The following is a 24,823-nucleotide window of genomic DNA, read 5'->3' on the forward strand; positions in this document are numbered from 1 at the left end:
ACCATTCACACTCACATTCACTCACATTCATAGAGTCACCAATTAACCGAACATGCATGTTTTTGGAATGTGGAGTAAAACCGACGCACACACGGGGAGAACATGCAAACTCCACACAGAAATGCCCCAGGGGAGAATCGAACCCAGGTATTCCCGATCTCCAGACTGTGACTGTGTGGCCAACGTGCTAACCACTATACCACCGTGCGGCTTTTTAATGATCCCATGCTTTATTTGGTGTCGCTAACAGATGGTCACATGGCTGCAGGAACATGTGAAATTCTCAACCTCATGATCATTGTGTAAATGATCATTTGAATGATGGCTACCTATCCAGCAAGTAACATGACAATGGACTGTCTGGAATCGAATAGAATTGTTGGAAAAATGAGAAAGTCACGATATTTATAAATGCTATTATTATTATTGGAAAATATGAGCTGACATGGTTGTGGTAGGTTGGGTTGATATCAAGGTGGTTCTTGTTGTGCAGTGTGATAAGTGTCCATTAGTAATGTGCATGAGATGTGGTATCAGTCATGGTATGAGGCTGCATGTGTAGCTTAGTACATGTGTGTACAGGATGAAGTATGCCAGGTATGTACCATACCTTCATACAGTATTTGAGGACCGCAGACCCACGGAGATTTATTTTGGGTTCCACAAAGATGATGGTGAGCAAAAGAACACCAAATGTAAAGTGAGTATGAAAACTGTCGTAACCACCCAAAGCACATTATGGAAGTGAAGCATTGTTGGCGCTTTTTAGAGGTTTCAGAAGGCTTTATAGGCGGAATAGGTGTGTCCCATTACGTGCATTATATTTCATTGAAAGTAATGTGTGCCAGTGGGTCAATAAATCAACGAAAAGCAGTTAATTTGCATTTCCTGCAATTATTTTCAGATGGCAAAGATATATAGTGGTTGGGGATTTATCGTGCATTTATCATTATCGAGGTAAAACTGCCCAATTTATCACGATATTGCTTTGAGGTCATATTGCCCAGCCCTTGGTCGGATGTAAAACTATAACTATTGTATGATGCTCATCTTATTTTGGACCACCATGCACACATTTCTCAACTGATCCCAATCATTCCACCATGAAACCATCATTCAGGACTTTAAAATAGACCATTTTTCACATTACATTTTTTTTCTCGCAAAATTCACACTTTTTTTTGTTAGACTACTTCCTCTTCTTCTAAGATTTATTTCAATGTCCAGATTTCTCAGTTCAGTCAAGCCATTCCGACATCACACTGTTCAACACATTCGGGCGACCTATTCTTCACGTCACTAAAATGTTCGCTTGATGCAAATTTCCCACTTTTCTCGAAAAACCACCTGCAACCGTTGCCACATTTCTCAAGCACAACTCTAACTTTTTTAGATGTTTTTTATAAGTGCAAACTCATAGAAACACCGAGTGCTATCATGCAAAGTGTAGCATTTTTTGCAATTTTCATTGTTGTTAACATTGGCAGACATGCAGGGCTATCATGCTAGGTTTTGCATGTTAACGTTAGTATAACTTATATTAGCATAGTAACATTTTAGCCGTTTTCATGAGTAGAAACTTAGATAAACACTTAGTGCTATCATGCTAGGTATCGTTCATACATTCATTTGTTTTAGATTTCAGCACATTCCCGCGCAGCTTCAGCACTTCTTCTACTCTTACATTCATTCTGCATTTCGCCATTTGCGCCTTTCCACCTCAGGTCAGTTTTTCTTCGGCTTGTCATCTCTTAAGCATTACCACGCAATGTCTTCGAACATTGCCAGTGATGGATTTTTATGCCGACCGAATGACACCATGAAGAACCGGTACTCACCGGTGTTAAACAAGACGATGTTGACTTTGAAGTTAAGCTGGAGGGTTTTGATGATGTGCAGGGCGATCACCCGGGACCAGCGTAAGGGTTCTCCCCGCATGGATTCGGACGTGTCCAGCAAAATGACAACTTCATCAGATCTGGAGCTGGGTTTGACATCAAAGTTTGGGTAGAAAACTAGCATGCAAGCCTGCAGGGATGAAGTGCGAGATGGTTACACAAAAAAAGAAGAAGAAACAAAAAAAAGGAGACGGATAAAAGCTGGCAGAAAGGCAGGACTGTCAGACCTGGCTGTCCTTGTCAGGGTGTTTTTCCACCCACATCCTGGGCAGATGAACCTCAGACAGAGTGATTGACAGCTGGAAGCCATCCGGACCCATGACTTGCCCCGGCAGCACGCTCACCACCGCCCTGCAGTCGGTCCTCTGCAGGATCACACAAACTTTATAAATATCGTCATCAGAGAGAAGAAAAAAACATCAAAATAAGCTTTTGTGTCGCCACTTTCAATATGAAGCGTACAAAGACATAAAAAAAACCCAACAATTTGTTCCTATTAAATAATAAACACAAGTAAAGGGACAAAGGACCTTCATCTTGACTTTGTGCGTGATGCAAGACAGGCTGCCAATCTCATTAGGCATCTCAATGGACATGTCCAGGCTGAACTCCCTGAAAGCAACAAACAACATTGTTAGCGCACGCTACACATGCACGTTTACATTTCAACACATTTTAAGAATAGCAGCCAACACTCATGGGTGAGTCCAGCATGATGAAACACTTGCAGGCTGTCATTTGCTGGCCCAAACAGCAGGGGGTGCTAAAACCCCGCATTTTAATGCCGTTTTAGCTAATCAGTCATAGCTGCTAAAGGCACAAGGAAGGAGGGGAAAAAAGCTCAGCACATACAAAAGCTGTTCTTACTCGGTGTGCCACAGGATGGAGATTCATGGATAATGCATTTATATAAAAAAAATATTGCTCATGTGGAATAACCAATGAGTTTTAAGCAAACCTTGTACTTGCTGATTCATCAGTTACACACACTTTGTCCACAGTCACCTGTTGAAAGTGCAAAAACCCACTGTGATGCTTAATTTGCCCAAATAAAATTACAAAAAGCATGCCAGCATCCCTTTAAAAGCCTTTACCTGTGTGGTCTGATTGAGCGCTGCACTTTCCCGCCACGGCGCAACACTCCCGGGCAGGGAGAAGAGCACGGCGCCGTCCTTGACGATGAGCTCGGACACAAAGGTCACTTTAATGAGCACGGTGGCACCCGCCGGCAGGTTTCCTACACTGATGGTGAAGACGTCCTGCGAGGGAGGGAGGAGGCCACATTGGAGGTGAGGTGTGACTCTGCTTTTCTGTATTTACTGCTCGTGTGTGTGGCGGCGTGTGCGTACAGGAGCGTCCTGGTCCATGAGGTAGGCTCCGTGACCCTTCTCGATGGCCTGCTTGTACTCCCTGCGAGCCTGCTCTTTCTCCTTCACCTGACAGCCAAGAACATGCAGGTTGAAATGCTTGAAAGTCAGCACCGGCAATAAGAACTCAGCGTGGGTTTCTTTTTTCTTGGGCTTTTTGCCACGTTGTAAAGCTTTTCCCAATATGGATGACCGTTGGCATGGCGTCATTCATATATCATATTTAACGGTCTACGCCAGGGGTGTCCAAACGTTTGAAAGGAAGGATGAATGATATTTATTACCAATATTCAATATTCCCACTTAGAACTTCATGCTACTGAAATGACTGTTCTTCCTCATAGTATTACAGGTTTATTGCTGTAAAAAAAATATATATATTGTTAAAACACAACTTTTAATCTCAAAATTACAGCAGTCTTTCCCATTTCTGCTATTGATATTTTTTCCAAGGATTTCATATTTCTTTTTGTACATTTTTTTTCTCATGATTTGTGACTTTCTCTAATGATATTTTGACTTTAATGTCATACCATGATAACTTTTCCACAACCCAACTGTCTAAAAATAACAACTTTAATCATTGTTTTATTTGGTTCTCATAATATTCCAACTTTAAAAAAAATCAACTTCATGCTACTAAAATGACATTATTTTTCCTCATATCATTACAGCTATATTGCTGTAAAATTGTGGGTGGGGGGGTTTCTTGTTACAAAATAATTTTTTTTTCTCTTAATATTTTCACTTTATTGTCATATAATGACAGCTGTTTTTCCCTTTCTTCCAACGATTTCAACTTTCTTCTTGTACGTTTTTTTCCTCATAATTAGGACTTTATCACCATTATAAACCTTTTCAAAAAACATCAACTGATTGTCATGGAATCGAAATGGAAACAATTAAAAGGGTCATCAATGAGATTGTAGAAGCGTTAACATACTGTATGTTTGTGGTCGGAACGTGACAAAATGTGGGAAAGTTCAAGGGGTATGAATACTTTTTCAAGCCACTGTATATTAGTAACTTATCGTTTCAGACTGGGACATTTCCCAACAAAATTAAAATAGCTAAAGTGGAGAAAAATGGAGATAAACATTAATTTACAAACTACCGAACAATTTTCTAAAATTATCGAGTAGCTATTTAATAACAGGTTGGACAAATATATTAATAAGAATGAATTACTAGCAGGCAGTCAGTATGGTTACAGAGCTAACATTTCAACTTCTATGGCACTGATTGAAATCACGGAGGAAATCACTACTGCTATACACAACAGAAGGTGTGCAGTTGCAGTATTTTATGTATCTGACAATTAATCACAATATTTTAACAACAAAATTAGAAAAGTACGGAATCAGAGGATTGGTTTTGAATTGGGTGAAAAGCTACCTAGCATACAGGAAGCAATTTGTAAAGCTAGGAAAATATACATCTGGTTTAAATATTACGTGTGGAGTACCCCAGGGGTCAATACTGGGACCAAAACTGATCAATTTGTATATAAATGACATTTGTAAAGTAACAAAGGATGTAAAGTTGGTTTTATTTGCGGTTGATACCACTGCCTTTTGTTGTGGGGAAAGCACACAAGAACTCATTAAAAAGGTGAAGGATGAAATGGTCATATTAAAGACATGGTTTGATGAACACAGATTATCCTTGAACTTCAGGAAAACTAAAATAATGCTATTTGGAAATAGCAGGAAGGATACGTACAATCAAATACAAATAAACGGAGTGGAAATTGAAAGAGTGAAAGAAAATACATTTTTGGGTATCATAATAGACGAAAAAATGAGTTGGTCATCTCATATCAAAAATAGACAACACAAGGTGGCGAGAAATACTTCAATATTGAACAAAGCAAAATATGTCCGTGATCAAAAATCACACTCTTTACTGTTCCTTAGTATTACCATATCTGACATTTTGTGTGGAGATATGGGGTAATAATTATAAAAGCAATCTTCACTCACTCACTGTACTGCAAAAAAGATGGGTGAAGATAATTCATAACGCGAGTAAAGAGAACATACGAACCCTTGATTTTTAAAATCACATATTAAAATTTGCTGATTTTGTACATTTTCAAACTGCTAAAATAATGCATAAAGTTAATACAGTACAGTATTTCTAATCATACAGTATTTCTCTATAATAGGAGAAATATGATCTCATGGGAAAATTAAACTCTCTTAATATTTCTCTTAATATTTTCACTTTATTCTCATAAAATGACAGCTGTTTTTTTCCCCAATTCTGTGATGGATTAATTTCTTTAATTTTCAAACTATTTAAACTTTTTTCTTCTTTTTTTTGCATAATTACAACTTTCTCATAATATTTTGACTTGGTATTGTCGTACCATTATACATTTTTCCACAACCTAATTGGCTAAAAATGACAACTTCATATTTTTTAGTTTGTTTGTCATAATATTACAACAATAACATTACAGGTTTAATATTAAAACATTGCTATCTTTTATTTTATTTTATTTATTTATTTTTTAATTGCATAATAGACACAACCACACCTTATCACATACATGGGTGGGGCGGGCTGGATGCCGGGGGCTTGCGCCGGGGTGGGGGGTGTGGTCGGGGGTCCGTCGGCTGGTCTGCTGCTGGTCTCGCCGTCTCGGCTCTGGTGCTTGGCCTCCCTGCGGCTTGGGGTGTGGCACTCCCGCTCCCGCTCCGCGGTTTGCTGCCCCACGGGTGTCGGCTGGCGCTGTGTGGTGGTCCGCCTGGCTGCTCGCCCGTTTGCTCGCCCGCTTGCTCATTTGCCCGCTTTCCTCCTCGCTAGCTCCTCTGTCTGCCTTGCTGGCGGCGTCCTACCGTTGGGATGGGGTGGCCTGTCTTCCTGCTCCCCGCGCCGCGGGTTCTGGGTTGTATGTCTGGGACCTCGGGGTCCCCGGCTCCGCTGCTCCTTGGGTTACCAACGGGGGAAAGAGCGAGGCTTCCGGGTGTCGGGCAGTCGACCACTGTGTGAGTGCGTGGATTGGCGCTTCCGGCGTAGGCAGGCTTCCTTCTGGTTGTGGGGGCGTCTCTGGGCCTGCCGTTGTGTGGCCCCCCGGTACTCGTCTGCCTTTGTGGGGTGTGATCTCTCGCTGGTCTCAGGGGTTGGCTGTCCTCTGGCCCGTCGGTGCCCTGTCTCTGGCTGGGATTACCTCTCCGCGGCCCTTCGCTGGTCTTCCGGGGAGGGTGGGCTCTCTGGGCTGGCTCTTGGGGCGCTGATCTTTGTGCTGCCTGCCCCTGTGGGCCTGGTGGCCTTCTGGCGGCGGGGGCTCGGCCTGGCTATTTGGGGCGGGGCTCTCTGGGAGGTGGAGGGCGGCCCCTTTCCTTTCATGCATTCTCAGTGACAATTACACGCCCACACATTCTTGCACCTTTATATATATGAAGACTTCCCCACATACAGAGATACCTGTACACACGTACATATGCACACTCGCAGTACATGCGTAATTCCCCACATTACTCACCGAGTTAACCAGGGTGTAATTATGTTGTTGGTTTTATTACAGCGACGGTGATTTCACCAGTATGATTATCGTTTTTTTTTTACAATGATGTGCATTACAGTTATTGTCATTCTGTTCACTATAATAGATAATCATTTCATTACTACAATTATGTGTGACTGTTTCAATGCAGTATTGTCATTGTGATCACTATCATAGTTCATCATTTCATGACTACTATTATGTGTGACTGTTTCAATGCAGCATTGTCATTGTGGTTGTTGATATTATTTTGTCCTTTCCGTCAGGGTCTTTATAGTCATCACAGACATTTATTTGCTGATGTAGTTCTGTATGTTTCTGTTGTTCTGTTATTGTTGTCACAATTGTTGTTGCTGCTGTTGTCCTGGTCTCTTGTCTCTTTTTTTGTCCCCTCTTATCCCCGCACCCCCCCGTTTCCTTTTCTCTTCTTCTCTGTCCCCTCCTGCTCCGGCCCGGTCGCTCCAAATTTGCTTAATAACAAGCATCTAAGTCAAATAAATCCTGTATAACAGGGGAAGTGTATATCACTTCTCCCTGGCAGAGTAAATCTGTTGAGCACTTGAGGGCATTTAGATCATTTGCATTTGCCCGTATTCTATCTGCCTTAAAGGCTGGACAGGACAGGGGTAAAAAAAAATACATAATAATAATAATTAAAAAAAATGCAAAATTGCGGGTTTTTTTCTTGTTAGAATACAACTTTTTTCTCTTGATATTTTGACATTACTCTCATAAAATTACAGCAGTCTTTTCCATTTCTGCTATTGATTTTATGTTTTATTTTGCAACTATTTCAACTTTCTTTTTGTACATTTTTTTCTCATAATTATGACTCTCATAACATTTTGACTTTGTCATACCATATAACTTTTTCATAACTTTATTCATTGTCATTTCTCACAATAGTATGACTTTAAAACAATTTCCTTTAATATTTCAACTTTATGCTATTTATTTTTCCTCATGAATATTATAGTTTAGTTATTCTCCTTAGACGACAACTTGTTCCTCTTAAATGCTTTGACTTTATTCTTGTTAAAGTATGTTTTTGGGGCATTCTCACTTTTGACACCCCTGCTCTACACCTCTAATTCAATGCTATATGTGCCTACAATGTACCGCTAATGTGTTGTGGTTGTTTGGATGTGTACCTGTGCCACCACATGCTTCCCATTGATGAAGGCTTCAAAGGCACACACTGCTGCCGAGTCCTCCAACGGGAAGACATACTTTGCCTCAATGGGCGCCGTGCTGTGATTGGTGTACTTTTGGAAGATAATCACCTGCAAGCAGATTGAAGCCATACAGTACATAAACGCTAGCCTTCCTGGTTGCAATTGGGGTTATGTGATGTTTACGAAGGACACACCCGACCTGGGAGAGCAGATCCACCAATTTGCACTTCACATGGACGGCCTGCAGGGGGAGCTGCTGCCCCGAGCTGTCCAGCAGTCCTGCAGTCACATCCTCCAGTGGGTTCCGCATGCCTTCTATCCCAACATTAGAACCAAGCACCTCTTCACATACACACACACACACACACGCACAGAATATATCATTACAGGTGTCATTAGCTCCCCTCCAGAGTGTTCCAGGCAACCAAACATATTCAAATAGTGGCTATGTTTTGTCTAAAAGATCCAATTTGTGGGCTTGAAAAAGGAGCCATTTGAATCCGTTGCACTCCTTTGTAATGACAAATACTTTCCACGCCGCTCGCTGACACTCGGCTGCCGTGGGGACAACAGGACGGTCCATTAAGTATTCTATTAGTTGCAGGAGTTGTTGCTAAAAGTTGTGCTCAGCTACTTTGCCAACTGATCCTGTGAGGAAACTCATTGCGAGGAACTTTAAGTGCCAATTAGGAGTGATGGTACAATAGCAGCCTTTGTGCACACAGACCCCTGAGGTTATTCTAATTTTTTTTCTTTTTTTCATTCATCTTCCACAGAACCAGACAAAGGCAGATATTTAAAGGCAAAGACACTTGAAGCCGACCTAGCGCTGACACCATTAATGCAGAGAAAAATCAAATAAATAATATAAATAACAAACGTGACTCTCTGACTCGCAGCATGTAAGGGCTGTGCTCACCTGAGACAGTCGGGAGCAGGCGAGTCTCAGTCGACGTGTCGATAGCGGGACTGAACCCCTTCACTTGGTCTCCATCCACGCTGAAGCGTACCACATATCTCAGCTGGACCTGCTCAGGCCTGTACACCACGTACTCATCATCCTGGAGCGTGAAAAGATGACATAAGATATGCTGAAGCAATATTTGTGCTAACAGGAGCTAGACAAAGATATTTAGTCCTTCTGGAGAGAAGCTGAAGGCACCAGTGCTGTGCTCAGGTGTCCTACAGTCTAAAGCCATCCTTTGCCATGCCGCCTTCACTCTGATTGACAACGGCCTGTCAGTCAAAAAAATGCTTATTTAAGCACATCATTTTTTTTAACGTATTTTTGGACTAAATTAACCATTTTTGAGCATAAAAATGGCTTAATTACATAAAATACAAATACAAGGCATGCAGAAAACACACTGAAAGACACGTTGTGACATGTTGCATTCTAAAATGTGAGTAGGTGTCAATAATGTTCCATTATCTTACATTGATGAGACAGCAGCCACCGCAGCAAGAACTGTCCCGAAACCGGAACAACAACAAGGAACTTTCCCAATGATAACATGAGTCAATATTATTTCTTATTTCTGTCTTATTTTTTGTCATTATGTCTACTGTATTGGGTAAAATGAGTGTAAAGGTCACTATAAGGGTGTTAATTCATGCTTAGAGCGCTCTAATAATGTTTAAAAGCATATTTACTGTCACGCGCTGCTGTGACATGTGTGCCTTTTCCTTATCACTTTATTGTGTGTAGACCCTTTAGACTGGTTAAATGCTCTTTACTACTCAATGTTATGGTCTGTCTCTCAGATGCTGGTTTTCCGGAGGTGGGCGGAGCCACTGGAGGAGCGCAGCTGTTTCCCATCAGGACTTGCATTTATGCTCCTCAGCTGCTGCAGGAAGGCGTAGGAGTATTCCTCTGTTTTGGACTCTACCGACTACGCTTCATGTCAGCTGACTCTCGAGTCAGGCATTTTAGTATCTTTGTGTTACGCTGATCCTGTGCTAGCCTTCCTGCCTGCTCGTTCAGTGGCCTGCCTATCTCACAGGTAGCTTTTAGTTCCTCTATCCATTATTATTTCAGTGTTTATCGCGGTGCATTCGGACTCTTATTTTTGCACAGTAGTTTTTGGTTGCTGTACCTTTTTGTGTGCAAAGTGTTCAGTAAAGCCATTCTACTTACCTGGAAGTGTCCTGCCTCTGCATACGGGGATTCACACCTGCACGACCACGCAACAGGCGTGACATTTACACAGTGTTCCAAATAATTATGCAAATAGGATTTTTGTATCATAAACATACATTTTTTTGTTTTTCAATGAAATTGACGGATGGCATTGTGTCTTGGGGCTCTTTGGGGTTATCAAAGATGGCGCCCTCCGTGGCAGACGTCTCTGTGACACTCTCCCGTGTTTTTCTATTTTTCTATTTCTATTTTTTGCTATTTTATTGTTCATTTTGGACATTCAAAACACTCACCCAGTATATTACAACAGAGAGACACTTTTGAACATCGGCAGGGTTCACCATGAACTTTCATTTAGCTTCTCAGACTTTGCCTTTCTTCTGCGCCGGGAGAACGCAGCAGCCTGCGGGCCTGGTGAGCTGAATACCCGGCGAGCAAAGCATCCGAGGCGTAAACGAGGCAAGCGAGCCGGCCTGCATGCTAGGCTAAAAGCTAGAGCGACGAGGCCACCGCTACCAAGCCTGCTGCTAGCCAACGTCCGCTCTCTTGAAAACAAGATGGACGAACTACGAGCAAGGATTACAGCTCAACGTGAGATCAGGGAATGCTGTGTCCTCACCTTCACAGAAACCTGGCTGACGGAGGATATACCGGACTCGGCGATCCAGTTGGAATCATTTGCTGCTTACCGGGGAGATCGGACTTTAGCGTCTGGTAAACACAGAGGTGGCGGCGTCTGTGTTTACGTAAACAAACGGTGGTGCACAGACGTACAGACGATGGAAAAGCACTGCTTGCAGGACATTGAGCTGCTGATGGTGAAATGCAGACCTTTTTATTTGCCTCGTGAGTTTAGCGCTGTGTATTTAACTGCTGTTTACATCCCACCACGAGCTAACACTGCTAATGCACTAGGCCTCCTGCATGACATCATTGATAAACATGAGACCAAACACCCAGACGCTGTATTTATTATATCTGGCGATTTCAACCACTGTAACCTCAGGACTGTCCTCCCCAAATATTACCAGCATGTGAGCTTTCCCACAAGGGAAAATAACATCCTGGACCAAGTCTACAGCAACATGAAAGGTGCTTTGAAGGCTGTTCCAAGACCCCACTTTGGAAAGGCTGACCACATCTCTATATTCCTTTATCCAACATACAGACAACTTCTTAAAAAAGCTCCCCCTGTAAGTACAGCAGTTAAAGTGTGGAATGAAGAAACTGATCAAGTACTTCAGGACTGCTTTGGCTGCACAAACTGGGATGTGTTTAAAACTGCAGCGGGGAGGGAAGATTGTACTGTTGATTTGGATGAATATGCTTCTGCTGTTACTGGCTACATTAGCACATGCATAGAGACTGTTAGCACCACCAAGTATTACAGAAAATACCCTAACCAAAAACAGTGGATGAACTGTGATGTAAGGGCTAAGCTACGTGCTCGTTCGACTGCATTTGTCATGGGCACCGCTGATGACTACAAAAAGGCCAGATATGACCTGAGGAGGTCCATACGGGAGGCCAAAAGACAGTACAGACAGAAGCTGGAGGGCTACTATTCCACCTCAGACCCTCGGCGCATGTGGGCGGGGCTCCAGCACATCACAGACTAGAAAAGAGCATCCCGGCGGCAACTGTGGACCCTCTACAGTTTGCATATCGCCAGAACCGGTCCACGGATGATGCAGTCAACACTGCCATCCACACAGCCCTTTCTCACGTACAGGGCCAGGACACATACGTCAGAATGCTATTTATAGACTATAGCTCTGCTTTTAACACAGTCAGCCCCCACAAACTCACAAATAAGCTCCTCACACTTGGCCTGTCTCCCTCCCTCTGTAACTGGGTGTTTAACTTTCTCACAGGCAGACCCCAGTCAGTCAGAGTCCACAATCGCACATCCAGCTCAAGAATTGTGAGCAGTGGGACCCCACAGGGGTGTGTGCTGAGTCCACTCCTCTACACGCTCTTCACCTACGATTGCGTGGCCTCCCAGAACAACACCAGCATCATTAAATTTGCGGATGACACTACAGTCATCGGCCTGATCACTGGTGGTGTTGAAACATCATACAGAAGAGAGGTGGCGGACCTCATAGCTTGGTGTCGTGATAACAATCTCCTTCTCAATACAGATAAGACTAAAGAGATGATCATTGACCCAAGAACAAGGGAAAAGGAGCCGCATAGACCCCTGTTTATTGATGAGACTGAGGTGGAGAGGGTGAAAACCTTCAAGTTCCTTGGCACACACATCAGCGAGGACCTCACCTGGTCTCACAACACCCAACAAATTATGAAGAAGTCCCAAAGGAGACTGTACTTCCTGAGAAGACTGAGGAAATTTGGCATGTCCACCACAATCCTGAGTTGCTTCTACAGATGCACCATCGAAAGTGTCCTTACCGCCTCCATCACTGTTTGGTACGGTAACTGTACAACACGTGATAGGAAGGCACTCCAGCGGGTGATCAAGACCTCACAGAACATTGTTGGGGCAGCCCTCCCCTCACTGCAAGACATTTATAAATCTAGAGTCCTACGCAGAACACACAACCTCATCAAGGACAGCACACATCCACAACACTCATTATTCACACTCCTACCGTCAGGCAGATGCTACAGGAGTTTGAAGTCCAGGACCACAAGGCTGGCAAACAGCTTTTACCCACAGGCCATCAGGCTTCTCAACGAAGCACTCGCACACGCCGCACGCAATACACGCACACACTCATAGCACTTTATTTATTTATTTAGTTATTTATTTGTATTATTTACTTGTATTAATGTCTCTTCTGTTGTTGTTGCTTAATTTATTGGTATTTATGTTTATGTGTTTATGTTTCTTATGTTCTTATTCTTTCATTTGTTTTCTTTCTTTTCTTGGGAGAATGAACAGAATAAGATTTTCATTGCATGGTATAACTGCTGTTTTACTATGCACATGACAATAAAACTCTCTTGAATCTCTTGAATCTCTTGGATTACTGATATCAATGTAGGACGATTAGTTTGCCAGGTGAGCCCAAATAAAAGTAAATGACTTAAAAATTATGTTCCACATGATTAAGTACGCCACAGATTTCAAGCAATACGGAAAAGAAAAAGGACAAAAAAAGCGTCAAATATTGCAATGCCTTGGACATGGCATGTAAACATTCAATCATTCACAAACATTTTTGGATGGTGAAGAAATTTGTGGCTGATTCAGAAGACAGACAGGATTGTGCTGATAAAGGCATAATGAGAAAGGTTTCTGCCAGACAAATGATTGGAATCAAGAGAGCAAAGCCATTACAAAGCAGCAAACAGGTATTTGAAGCTGCTGGTGCCTCTGAAGCCCCATGAACCTCAAGGTGTAGGATCCACCAGAGACTTGCAGTCATGCATAAACCTACTATTTAGCCACCCCTAACCAATACTCACAAGCAGAAATGGTTGCAGTGGGCCAACAAATACATGAAAATGAATTTTCAAACAATCCTTTTTACTGATGAGGGCCGTGCAACCTTGGGTGGTCCGGATGGATGAAGTAGAGTATGGCCAGCATATCTCAACAAGGCTGTGATGTCAGCAAGTAGATGGCTGAGTCAGGTTTTGGACCGGAATCATTGGAAGAGAGCTGGTAGACCCTTTATGGTCATTGAAGGTGTGAAATGACCTCAGCAAAGTATGCAGAGTCTCTGACTGACCACTTTCTTCCATGGTACAATATGAAAACCGTACCTTCTGTAGCAAAATGACATTCATGCGTGACAGTGCACCATCTCATGATGCAAAGAATACCTACCTCTCTGTCATTGGCTGTTATGGGCATAAAAAAGAGAAACTCATGATTTGGCCCCCTTTCTCCCCTGACCTCAGCCCAATTGAGAACCTGCGGAGTATTGTCAAGCAAAAAATCTATGAGAGTGGGATGCAGATCACAACAAAACAGCAGCTGTGGGAGGCTATTCTGACATCTTGCAAAGAAATTCAAGCAGAAACGCTCCAAAAACTCACAAGTTCAATGTAAGAATTGTGAAGGGATCTTATGTTAACATGTAACTTGGCTTGTTCAAATGTTAGTGATTGAAATAGCTCTTGCGTTCAGTAAGTATGACCTCCTATAGCTGCAAATTCAACAAATGACCATTTTCGTCTCTTAACAACCAGCGACATGCTTTGAAACTCTGTTGTGCATAATAATGTGGAACAGTGCATTTTAAGTTTTTATTTTTGAAAAAAATACTGTTATCACTGGGTGGGTTGTTCCATAACATTCAAATTGTACTTTAAAGCTTGATGACTGAATGATGATGACTGGAATTTATATTGACTATTTAGCAAAATCAGAGAAAAATGTCATTTGCATAATAATTTAGAACACAGTGTAGAACAGGGGGCGCCAACTCATCCATTGTGAGCTACTAGTCTACTAGCTACATTGGTTTCGGTTCAGGATATGCAATGCATCGAACAACATGTGATTTTATCAACTTCTAGCAATGAAGATCTGGACTCGACTACTCCGCCTGAGGCTGCAGTGCCAAGTGCAGATCCATTAAGCTGCGCCTCCCACATTCATTCAGACCAAGCTGCTGAGACGGAAGCTACAGTATATGCCAAGCTAGCATGCTGCAACATGGGTAATCAGGGTTCCTGCTCTTTCCCGAAAATGATTTTCCTGGTAATTTTCACAGACAAGTCATATGGGTCAATACTAGCGTCACTTTTTAAGTTATAGTTGATCGCTACCGTATGTCTCCAGGCGCCCTTAACAGGGTCTGAAAAGTCGCTAAATCTCGTGACAAAGTCAACAGAAGCTGAAGCACTGGGCTGCACAACTGCTCTAAGCGGAAATGCAAATTTGATTGGCTGGTAGCTTAAAGTGGGGCGCTGTGCCGGCTAGAAATAGACACGCTGTGCCTTAAAGTGCTCATGACACCAAAACACATGCTCAACTGGTTATTTTTACCGTGCAAAACAACCCTGAAAGTCATATTTCCGTGTTAGATGTATGCTCCAATGTTGACATATTTATCCTTTTTTACACCACTGAAAAACAATCCTGTCGGAAACCGGAGAAGGAAGTGACGTCACCTCAAGAACTTGGAACTATGCATGGAATCCAGTGTTTTTATATTGTGGTGGTGCATTTTTGTTGATTTTCTGTTGTTATACAGACGTCCCTCGCTACATCGCGGTTCTAACATTGTGCCCTCACTCTATTGTGGTTTTCAAAAATGTATGAATTCATAAATGATCACAGTTTTGTGGTCAAATACGACCTATTATTATTAAAAAAAAAAAAAACACATTCAAGCAAATTGTATATATTTTTGATCGAAATGATGAATTTTCAAGCATAAAAATAGCGACAGTAATGGCAATACAAATATAAGGCATTCAGAGTATGTGCTATGTAGTGTAATATCTGACTGAGTGGGGCCTGGGAAGCGACGTGTGTGACGAAGCTAGAGTTGACTGTGTTTAGCTGAATGTTAGCAGTGTGGAGAGTGCGAGCGACTGGTGTGAGTTGTGTCCAACCGCAGCTCCTGTGTGAATGTGTTAACCATAAACAGTATTCTACACTGGTCACTAGGTGTCACTAACGTGACACTGATGAGACAATCGCCACCGCAGAAAGTATGCTGTCAATGCTAACATATGAATCTATCTTATTTATGTGGATTTCTTATTTTCTATTATTATGTCGACTATATTGGGTATAAAGGTGACTATAGGGGTGTTATTTCATGTCGAGAGGGCTCTCATCATGTTAAAAGTTGTATTTAGAAAGTTGCAAACAGGTTTTCCATGCTCTAACTAAGAAAAAATACCATTAATAAATAAGGAATCTTACTTTGCGGAAATTCACTTATCGGCACATTTCGAGGACTGTAAATAAAAGAAAGTTTGGGAGTGAAGGTGTATTACCAGAGGGTGCTTCAACCATCTGCTGTCCTGACTATCTTTCCTCGACCCAAACAGCACTGATGCAGATGGAAATAAACACAAAGTCACAAACCCAGAGGACACTCGGCCGTGTAAAAGCATGCCAAGGTGGCAGTAAGTTAATAAACATTATTTCCACTGGATATATTCTATAAATCTTAGAATAGTATGGGTTGTATGGGTCAAGACTAGCTAAACAGGGACCGCTTCTCACTTGTCTTGCATCTCGCATACATCTGTCAGTGTCAGTCACTGCCAGACAAACCAAAAACATACCTGTTGTGGCCTATTGTGTTGTGTCTGTTATATAAGTTGCCCAATGAACCGCTTTGTCAACAGGCGGAGGCAGCACTGACTTCTGAAACTGCGCCAGCCGACAGCGCTTATGCTGTAAATGTATGTAACGAATGTACTACATACAGTGCATTAATAACTACTCACCACAACTAGAAATGACCAATACTGGCTTTTTTGCCGATATCGTCCAACTCTCAATTTCCAACAGATACCAATATGTGTATCATCACATATCTCCTGTCGTGGAATTAACACATATCTGTTGTGAAACTAATGGATACAGCATCAGCAATTAGCTTCTCAACGTTGTCTGTAAACAACATTTCGCGAAAGCAAACTACCGCGTCTGCCTGCCGCCATTTCTGTGTTTTTTTACATTCCCGCTATCTCATAGACATCTGAATGAAGGAATCGTGCGCGGGAATACAGTGTTTTCCACAAAGTTGGCAAATTATGCTCTCAAAACTAAGGTAATTGTTAAGCCTTACGCATGCACATGCACACACGCGTGCGCACACACAGTTAAGTTCCATCCATCCATTTTCTATGCCGCTTCTCCTCTTTAGGGGTATATATGATATATTATATATATATAATATTATTGATTATTGATTATATATTATATAATCTATATCATAGATTCAGGGCCCACAATTTAAACGATTTCAAGTGTTTATTTGTTTATTTTTACGTAATTTGGGCTTCCAGCTCATAAAATCCACGAAAACAGGAATTCAATTTTTTTTTTTTTAATTTTTGCCAAAAAATTTTACTCTAAAAAGGTTGATGTGATGTGATGTGCGATCAGAGAAAAATATCATTTGCATTATCATTTGGAGCGCAGTGTAGGGGTTCAGGTTAGCTTTTTATACAAGACTCCATCATGTCCTGATACAGCCCACAAATATTGTGATACATGCTAAGGTCCATATCGCCCAACCCCAAGGAATAGAAAGATGTAGTAGCAATCTAGGTAATAATGAGCAATGCAGTAGTAATATAAATCCCAATAATAATACATTGAGTAGTAAAATACAGGCCCTTTCCAAAAAATTTGAATGTCATGGAAAAGTTGCTTAATTTCCATAATTCCATTCAAAAAGTAAAACTTTCATAGATTATAGATTCAGGTCCCACAATTTAAACGATTTCAAGTGTTTATTTGTTTATTTTTACGTAATTCGGGCTTCCAGCTCATAAAACCCATGAAAACAGGAATTCAAAAAATTTGAATACTGTGAAGAAATCACCATTTACTTCTCAGTTTTTGCAGGAAAAAAAAGAAAGAAATTAGGATCACATCAAATCAATCAAAATATGGTACTTTCAAAACGATATGTCAATCTTCAGTACTTGGTTGGGAACCCCTTTGCCTTAATCACTGCCTCGATGCCACGTGGCATTGAAGCAATCAGCCTGTGGCATTGCCTGGGAGTTATGGAAGCCCAGATTTCCTTGATGCTTGCTGTCAGCTCTTCTTTGTTGTTGGGTCTGGTGCCCCTCAGGTTCCTCTTGAGAATACCCCATAGATTCTCAATGGGGTTTAGGTCCGGTGAGTTGGCTGGCCAGTCAAGCACTGTGATGGCATGGGCATCAAACCAGGTTTTGGTGCTTCTGGCGGTATGGGCAGGGGCCAGGTCGTGCTGGAAGATGAAATCTGCATCTCCATACAGATCCTCAGCAGAAAGAATCATGAAGTCCTCTAAAACATTCTGGTAGACTGTTGCGGTGACCTTGGATTTAAGAAAGCAGAGTTTACCAACACCTGCACCGGACATTGCACCCCAAATCATGACGGACTGTGGATATTTCACACTGGACCTCAGGCAGTTTGGGTTCTGTTCCTCACCCGTCTTCCTCCAAACCCTTGGACCTTGATTCCCAAATGAAAGACTTTACTTTCATCGGAAAAGAGGACCTTGGATCACTGGCCAACAGTCCAGTCATTCTTCTCCTTGGCCCAGTGGAGACGCTTCCTACGTTGGCTCAGGTTCACAAGTGGCTTGACCCGAGGAACCCGACAGTTGTAGCCCATCTCCCGGATGCGTCTGAATGTGGTGGTTTTTGAAGCTGTGACTCCCGCCTCATTCCACTCTTTCTCGATCTCTGCCAGATTCTTGAATCTTCCCTGTTTGATAATCCGTTGAAGCCCACGGTCATCTCTTTTGCTGGTGCATCTTCTCCTGCCACATTTTGCCCTTCCTCTAGACTTTCCATTGATATGCTTGGACACAGCACTCTGAGAACAACCAGCCTCCTTAGCTATGAACTTTTGTGGCTTACCCATCCTATGGAGGGTATCAATGATGGTCTTCTGGCCAGTTGTCATGTCTGCAGTCTTCCCCATATTGAACCCAACTGAGACAATTGAACCAAACTGAAGCAATTTAATGACACCTGGGGAAGCCTGTGCAGGTGATTTGAGTTTAGTAGATGATTAGTGTGTGACACTCAGTTTAAAACATTCATGCCCTGCAAAATTTGGGCTGATTTCTTCTTGGATTCAAATTTTTTGAATTCCTGTTTTCGTGGGTTTAATGAGCTGGAAGCCCAAATTATGTAAAAATAAACAAATAAATACTTGAAATCATTTCAATTGTGGGCCCTGAATCTATAATCTATGAAAGTTAAACTTTTTGAATGGAATTATGGAAATTAAACAACTTTTCCATGATATTCTGATTTTTTGGAAAGGGTCTGTAGACAAACAACCATTCACACTCACATTCATACCTATGGACAATTTAGAGTCACCAATGAACCTAACATGCATGTTTTTGGAATGTGGGAGGAAGCCGGAGTACCCGGAGAAAACCCTCACATGCACGGGGAGAACATGCAAACTCCACACAGAAATGCCCAACGGAGAATCGAACCCAGGTCTTCCCGATCTCCAGACTGTGACTGTGTGGCCACTAGACCACTGTGCGGCCCAGTTAAGTTCCAAATGTGAAAATTGTAACTAGTTCATGGTGTCATATTTGTAAATAAATTGTTATTTTAATGTTTTTGTGTTGTCACCTTTTTGTGTTGTTTATGTTGGTATGGTTGTTTAGATATTTGAGCTGTCACAAAAGCACAAAATTCATGTCAAAGTGAAAGTTATGCTTGAAATGTATCTTTTTACAAAAAGTTGGGTTTTCTCCCTTTTTTGTTTGGGAACTGATATTTTCCTGAAACTTACCTATGTTCTACTGCTGGTTACTAAAGAATGGAAAAAGGTAGAAACAAATGTTTTTTTCTGATGAAAGCCGAGAGTCTAATCTTTCTTTTCAAGATTCAAGAGTTTTATTGTCATATGCATAGTAAAACAGGCAGTTATACTATGCAATGAAATTCTTATTCTGTTCATTCTCCCAAGAAAAGAAAGAAAACACAAGATAGAATAAGAACATAAGAAACATAAATAAATACAAACAAACAAACAAACAAACAAATAAATAAATAAATAAATAAATAAATAAAGTGCTATGAGTGTGTGCGTGTGTTGCGTGCGGCGTGTGTGAGTGCTTCGTTGAGAAGCCTGATGGCCTGTGGCTAAAAGCTGTTTGCCAGCCTTGTGGTCCTGGACTTCAAACTCCTGTAGCGTCTGCCTGACGGTAGGAGTGTGAATAATGAGTGTTATGGATGTGTGCTGTCCTTGATGAGGTTGTGTGTTCTGCATAGTACTCTAGTTTTATTAATGTCTTGCAGTGAGGGGAGGGCCGCCCCAACAATGTTCTGTGAGGTCTTGATCACCCGCTGGAGTGGCTTCCTATCACGTGTTGTACAGTTACCGTACCAAACAGTGATGGAGGCTGTAAGGACACTTTCCATAGTGCATCTGTAGAAGCAACTCAGGATTGTGGTGGACATGCCAAATTTCCTCAGTCTTCTCAGGAAGTACAGTCTCCTTTGGGACTTCTTCAGAATTTGTTGGGTGTTGTGAGACCAGGTGAGGTCCTCGCTGACGTGTGTGCCAAGGAACTTGAAGGTTTTCACCCTCTCCACCTCAGTCTCATCAATAAACAGGGGTCTATGCGGCTCCTTTTCCCTTGTTCTTGGGTCGATCATCATCTCTTTAGTCTTATCTGTATTGAGAAGGAGATTGTTATCACGACACCAAGCTATGAGGTCCGCCACCTCTCTTCTGTATGATGTTTCAACACCACCAGTGATCAGGCCGATGGCTGTCATCCACAAATGTAATGATGCTTGTGTTGTTCTGGGAGGCCACGCAATCGTAGGTGAAGAGCGTGTAGAGGAGCGGACTCAGCACACACCCCTTGTGGGGTCCCAGTGCTCACAATTCCTGAGCTGGATGTGCGATTGTGGACTCTGACTGACTGGGGCCTGCCTGTTAGAAAGTTCAACACCCAGTTACAGAGGGAGGGTGACAGGCCAAGTGTGAGGAGCTTGTGAGTTTGTGTTTGTGTTAAAAGCAGAGCTATAGTCTATAAATAGCATGCTGACATATGTGTCCTGGCCCTGTAGGTGAGAAAGGGCTGTGTGGATGGCAGTGTTGACTGCATCATCCGTGGACCGGTTCTGGCGATATGCAAACTGTAGAGGGTCCACAGTTCCCGGGATGCTCTTTTTGATGTGGGTCATGACTATTCTTTCAAAGCACTTCATTACAATAGGAGTGAGTGCTATAGGGCGATAGTCATTGAAGCAGGTCATGTTGCTCTTCTTGGGTACGGGCACTATGGTGGTGGACTTAAAGCTGGTCGGTACAGATGCTTGTGCAAGCGACAGGTTAAATATGTCAGCAAGCACATCAGCTAGCTCTGATGAGCAAACCTGGAGTGGACCGCCTTAGAGATGTTGTCTGGGCCTGCTGCTTTTCGTGCGTTTGTTTTGTTCAGGTAGGGTATTATGAGCCATGAAAGGTTACATTCAAAGACACTACGTGACTTAAGTTGAATTCACATTTTTTGGGTGTAGATGTATTTTTTGGGGTTTTCCGAGCATACTTAAATGCAGCAAATTGTACCTCTGCAGTAAGAGTTAGGTTACTGAGATATAAGAATATGGACTTACTGTCTTTCTTTGCCTTGCTGTTTATTTAGACCACACCAACGTCGCTGTGATTTTCGAAGTGTCAGTGAATGTATCTCACCTCATTGTCTAGTGACAATGAGGAAGTGTCGTTCCCAGGTCGAGTGGACTAGAGACGTTTTTGTGAGTTGGAGATAGATACTGTATATGGTGTTGGAATTGCACTGCTGTTGATGTGTTTTAAAGAGTGGGGATGCGATCGTGGCTCCGTCTGCCATCACAACTGAGATATGTGGCTTGACATGATGTGCATTCGTTAAGGATGCTTTTAAGGATGACTCTTATTTTTTATTGCTTTTTTCCAAGCATTTTTTTGGTGTCATAAGCACTGTAATGTTGCCCAGAAGATAATGTGAGGTGAGATTACGTGCGCTTAACTTTTAACCCGTTTGCATTCACAAGGCAGGGAGAGGATAAATCATTTTCCAGGATAACTGTTTCCAAAACATTTGCATTTTTGTTTTCCATTTTCAATGTTTTCCATGACTAAAAATGGTCAATCATTTTCTAGGTTTTTTCAGGACATGTGGGAACCCTGCTAATGCCTTAAATATGTACCTGATATTCGAGATCCTCCACCATCCTTCAGGATCTGGCATTTGGAACCACTTTGGTTTTCATATTAAGTATAACCCTGATGGCAAGTGCGTCATGGATGTAAAACGGTATGTCCCACAAGTGTCTCACAATGTTAACCTATATCAGTGGAACGAGGCGGGGGGGGACTATACTCATCAAATGTCCTCAAGCTTGGCAGGCCTGTTAGTTTCTTTATTCGTGCTTGAACCATGTTTGCACAATAACTCATATGGAAATTGTCAGAAATGTACAAATTTCTGACAAAAAATAGAGAATCACTTTTTGGTCCAATGACAGGTTATTAAGACCAGTGAGTTGCTGGGCACTCAAATTCGCAGAACAATACAGTAGAGGGCAAACTGACCAGTTTGTTATATGCAATATTATATGAAAATCAAGACAATGTACCAAAACCAGGAAAACCAAGTCATACAAGTTGAAGATTCACTTCGTCACTTCTATTGCAAATGTTGAACTGACATCGGACGAGAACATCAACGTCACACTAGCATGAGTGTTCAGAGGGGAAGGGGGAGCGAGCCGTGTGTCAAAAATAGACATTTTTAAGGCCGTGTCAATTACTTGTGGATTTTCTTGGCAAGGCCACCAGTAAAAAGGATGGAATCAACAGCGCCTCTACTGGTTGCACCCAAGTATTGCACTCCATTTATCTTTCATTGTTGTGTTTTACACAATCGATTGATTATTAATGTTTGATTAATCCATTGATATATCCATAGATTGACTGATATTTCACTTCCAGCTGCAGCACGTATGCTCATTAAACTATTTTGTCACACTGACACACTCCTCAGCCCTACCTCAAACTCTGACTGAATGAAGGAAGTGCGGCGGACGGCACGCACACTGTCGTGTCCCTCGGGGGCCCGAGTCAGTGTGGGGTCTTTCCGGTGGAGCTCCATGCAATCCCCCAGGGCCACGTCGCACACCATGAGCAGCCGAGAGCCGTCTGTGGCGCTGGGCTTGGCGTACTTGAGACAAGTGCTGCAGGACGTAGGAGGACACATAGCTTAGTGACCATGTGCATCTTCAAGAAGAGGGAAAAAAAAGAGCAAATAAAAGGTGTCGGATGCGTGATGTCTATGGACGTTTTAAAAGGCATTCTTCTGACCTCATGCTATCGCTGAAGTAGATACCACTTCCAAGGCTGCCAGCGTCTGTTCTGTCAATGCCGTGGTGCTCCACTCCAACATAAGGCAGCAGCAGACCCCTGAGAACACATTGTTGCCTTCAACATAGAAATCCACTGCAGTGCATTTATCAGTACACAAAGGGCAGAGGACACAAACATTGGTTCATTCTTTATGACCTGAGAACGGTAACATTCATCATGTCATATCATGCAATTCTGATATTTTTTGCCTGTACGTTCCCCGCACACTGACTGCCTAATGAGATGTATTATTATTATTTTTATTATTATTATTAGGGGTGCACGATAATTATTGGACCGATATGAGGGAATTACGATTTCATAGCGATAAACCGGATAACATTAAATCATTCAAGACCAAAGACGTATTTTTATACATTTTCACAATCTTGAACGCCCAATCCCAACAGCGTACTTATACATCTTTCGTGTTCTTTTGAGCGAGAGGCAATAAGAGCAAATGCATTTCACTTCAAAGCGCTTTACCATAAAAACGGCCCCCAGGTGGCAAAAGTGCATTTGATAAGAGCTCGGCAGAGATCAAGTGAAGGGAAAATCACACATGACAGGAAGGAGGAAGTGGAAGAGCATGGAGGAGTGTAGCGTGCAGAAGGTTACAAATTGTAGGGAAATTTTAACGCATGAACATGCACACACACGTGCGTACACGTGCACACACATAGTTCAATTCCAACTGTGAAAATTGTAAATACTTCATGGTGTTATATTTCTAAATAAATTGTAATTTGGATGAAAAACAACAATTTTTTGTGTTGCCATATTTGTTTAGATATTTGAGCTGTCACAAAAGCACAAAATATTTCTGTCAAAGTGAAAGTTATGCTTGAAATCTATCTTTCACAAAAGGCTGTTTTTTTCCCTCCCTGATATTTTCCTGAAACTTACAGTACCTATGTTCTACTGCTGATTACTAAAGAACAGAAAAAGGTCGAAACTAACTTTTTATCTGATGAAAGATCTTTCTTTTGGTAGGTTCCATGTTTATATAGCCATAGAACACAATATTCTGTGTGCCTTGAAAGATCAGTCAAAATGTTCTAAAATGGCTAGTGCTGAAGGGGTTGTCTTTTGAAAAATGGCTGGGGTTAAATGAGGCAAAAAAACCTCTGATAACCGATCATTTAAAAAAATGAGGCGTGGTATGGTGAGCAAATTAAGCGCTGCTCTTTTCTCCTGCCTGTGATGTTAATGGCCTGTCGTAACTTCCCCTGAGCTCACTTGTAAACAAACATCCACTTTAAGAGGAAGGGCCCTGTACCAAATGCTCCACGATGAAGAGGAAAAAGCACCATCGAGCACACAAAAAACCTTATCAGCCACCTGAAGCGCCAGCGGTGCGCCGTTTGAAAAGTGCAAAAGGTTTTCCAGAGACCTCCGTGGCGTCACACTGGTTGCTCGGAGCGTGTGCCACAGCAGGTGGCTCCTCCCGCTCTATACTCTGGTTCTCCTGATAGTAGTGACGTGGTAGTAGTAATGTCATGATGTTTGATTAGGACAAATCAACAGGTACACTTGGTCAAATCCTAATTTGTTCCAGCCCTTCTTACCTGCAGGTGTGCACACACGACACTTAAATAAAAATTTTAAAAAGTAGATATAGAAACGTTATGGGTTATTGGTACCATAATCGGTCTTGAGGAGCAGAACATTATCGGTATCAGTTTAAAAATAAAGA

The 24,823-nt window shown here is 42.1% G+C and overlaps 1 protein-coding gene across 6 annotated transcripts in view; it reads right to left on the reverse strand.

Moving 5' to 3' along the window:
- LOC129187758 (protein mono-ADP-ribosyltransferase PARP4-like) overlaps window positions 1–24,823 on the reverse strand; it is an 85,264-nt gene that overhangs the window by 35,407 nt on the left and 25,034 nt on the right. For all 6 annotated transcript variants that reach the window (XM_054787418.1, XM_054787421.1, XM_054787417.1 and 3 more), the window contains 11 exons: window positions 23,086–23,184; window positions 22,775–22,958; window positions 8,871–9,012; window positions 8,151–8,293; window positions 7,928–8,059; window positions 3,248–3,334; window positions 2,993–3,157; window positions 2,857–2,903; window positions 2,429–2,510; window positions 2,126–2,263; window positions 1,839–2,028 (listed from right to left, as the gene is read on the reverse strand). In XM_054787418.1, the coding sequence (XP_054643393.1) occupies window positions 1,839–2,028; window positions 2,126–2,263; window positions 2,429–2,510; window positions 2,857–2,903; window positions 2,993–3,157; window positions 3,248–3,334; window positions 7,928–8,059; window positions 8,151–8,293; window positions 8,871–9,012; window positions 22,775–22,958; window positions 23,086–23,184 (1,409 nt within the window). The remainder of the gene's footprint in view (window positions 1–1,838; window positions 2,029–2,125; window positions 2,264–2,428; window positions 2,511–2,856; window positions 2,904–2,992; window positions 3,158–3,247; window positions 3,335–7,927; window positions 8,060–8,150; window positions 8,294–8,870; window positions 9,013–22,774; window positions 22,959–23,085; window positions 23,185–24,823) is intronic.

The sequence above is a fragment of the Dunckerocampus dactyliophorus genome, chromosome 9, assembly GCF_027744805.1.
Source record: "Dunckerocampus dactyliophorus isolate RoL2022-P2 chromosome 9, RoL_Ddac_1.1, whole genome shotgun sequence".
Lineage (NCBI taxonomy): Eukaryota > Metazoa > Chordata > Actinopteri > Syngnathiformes > Syngnathidae > Dunckerocampus > Dunckerocampus dactyliophorus.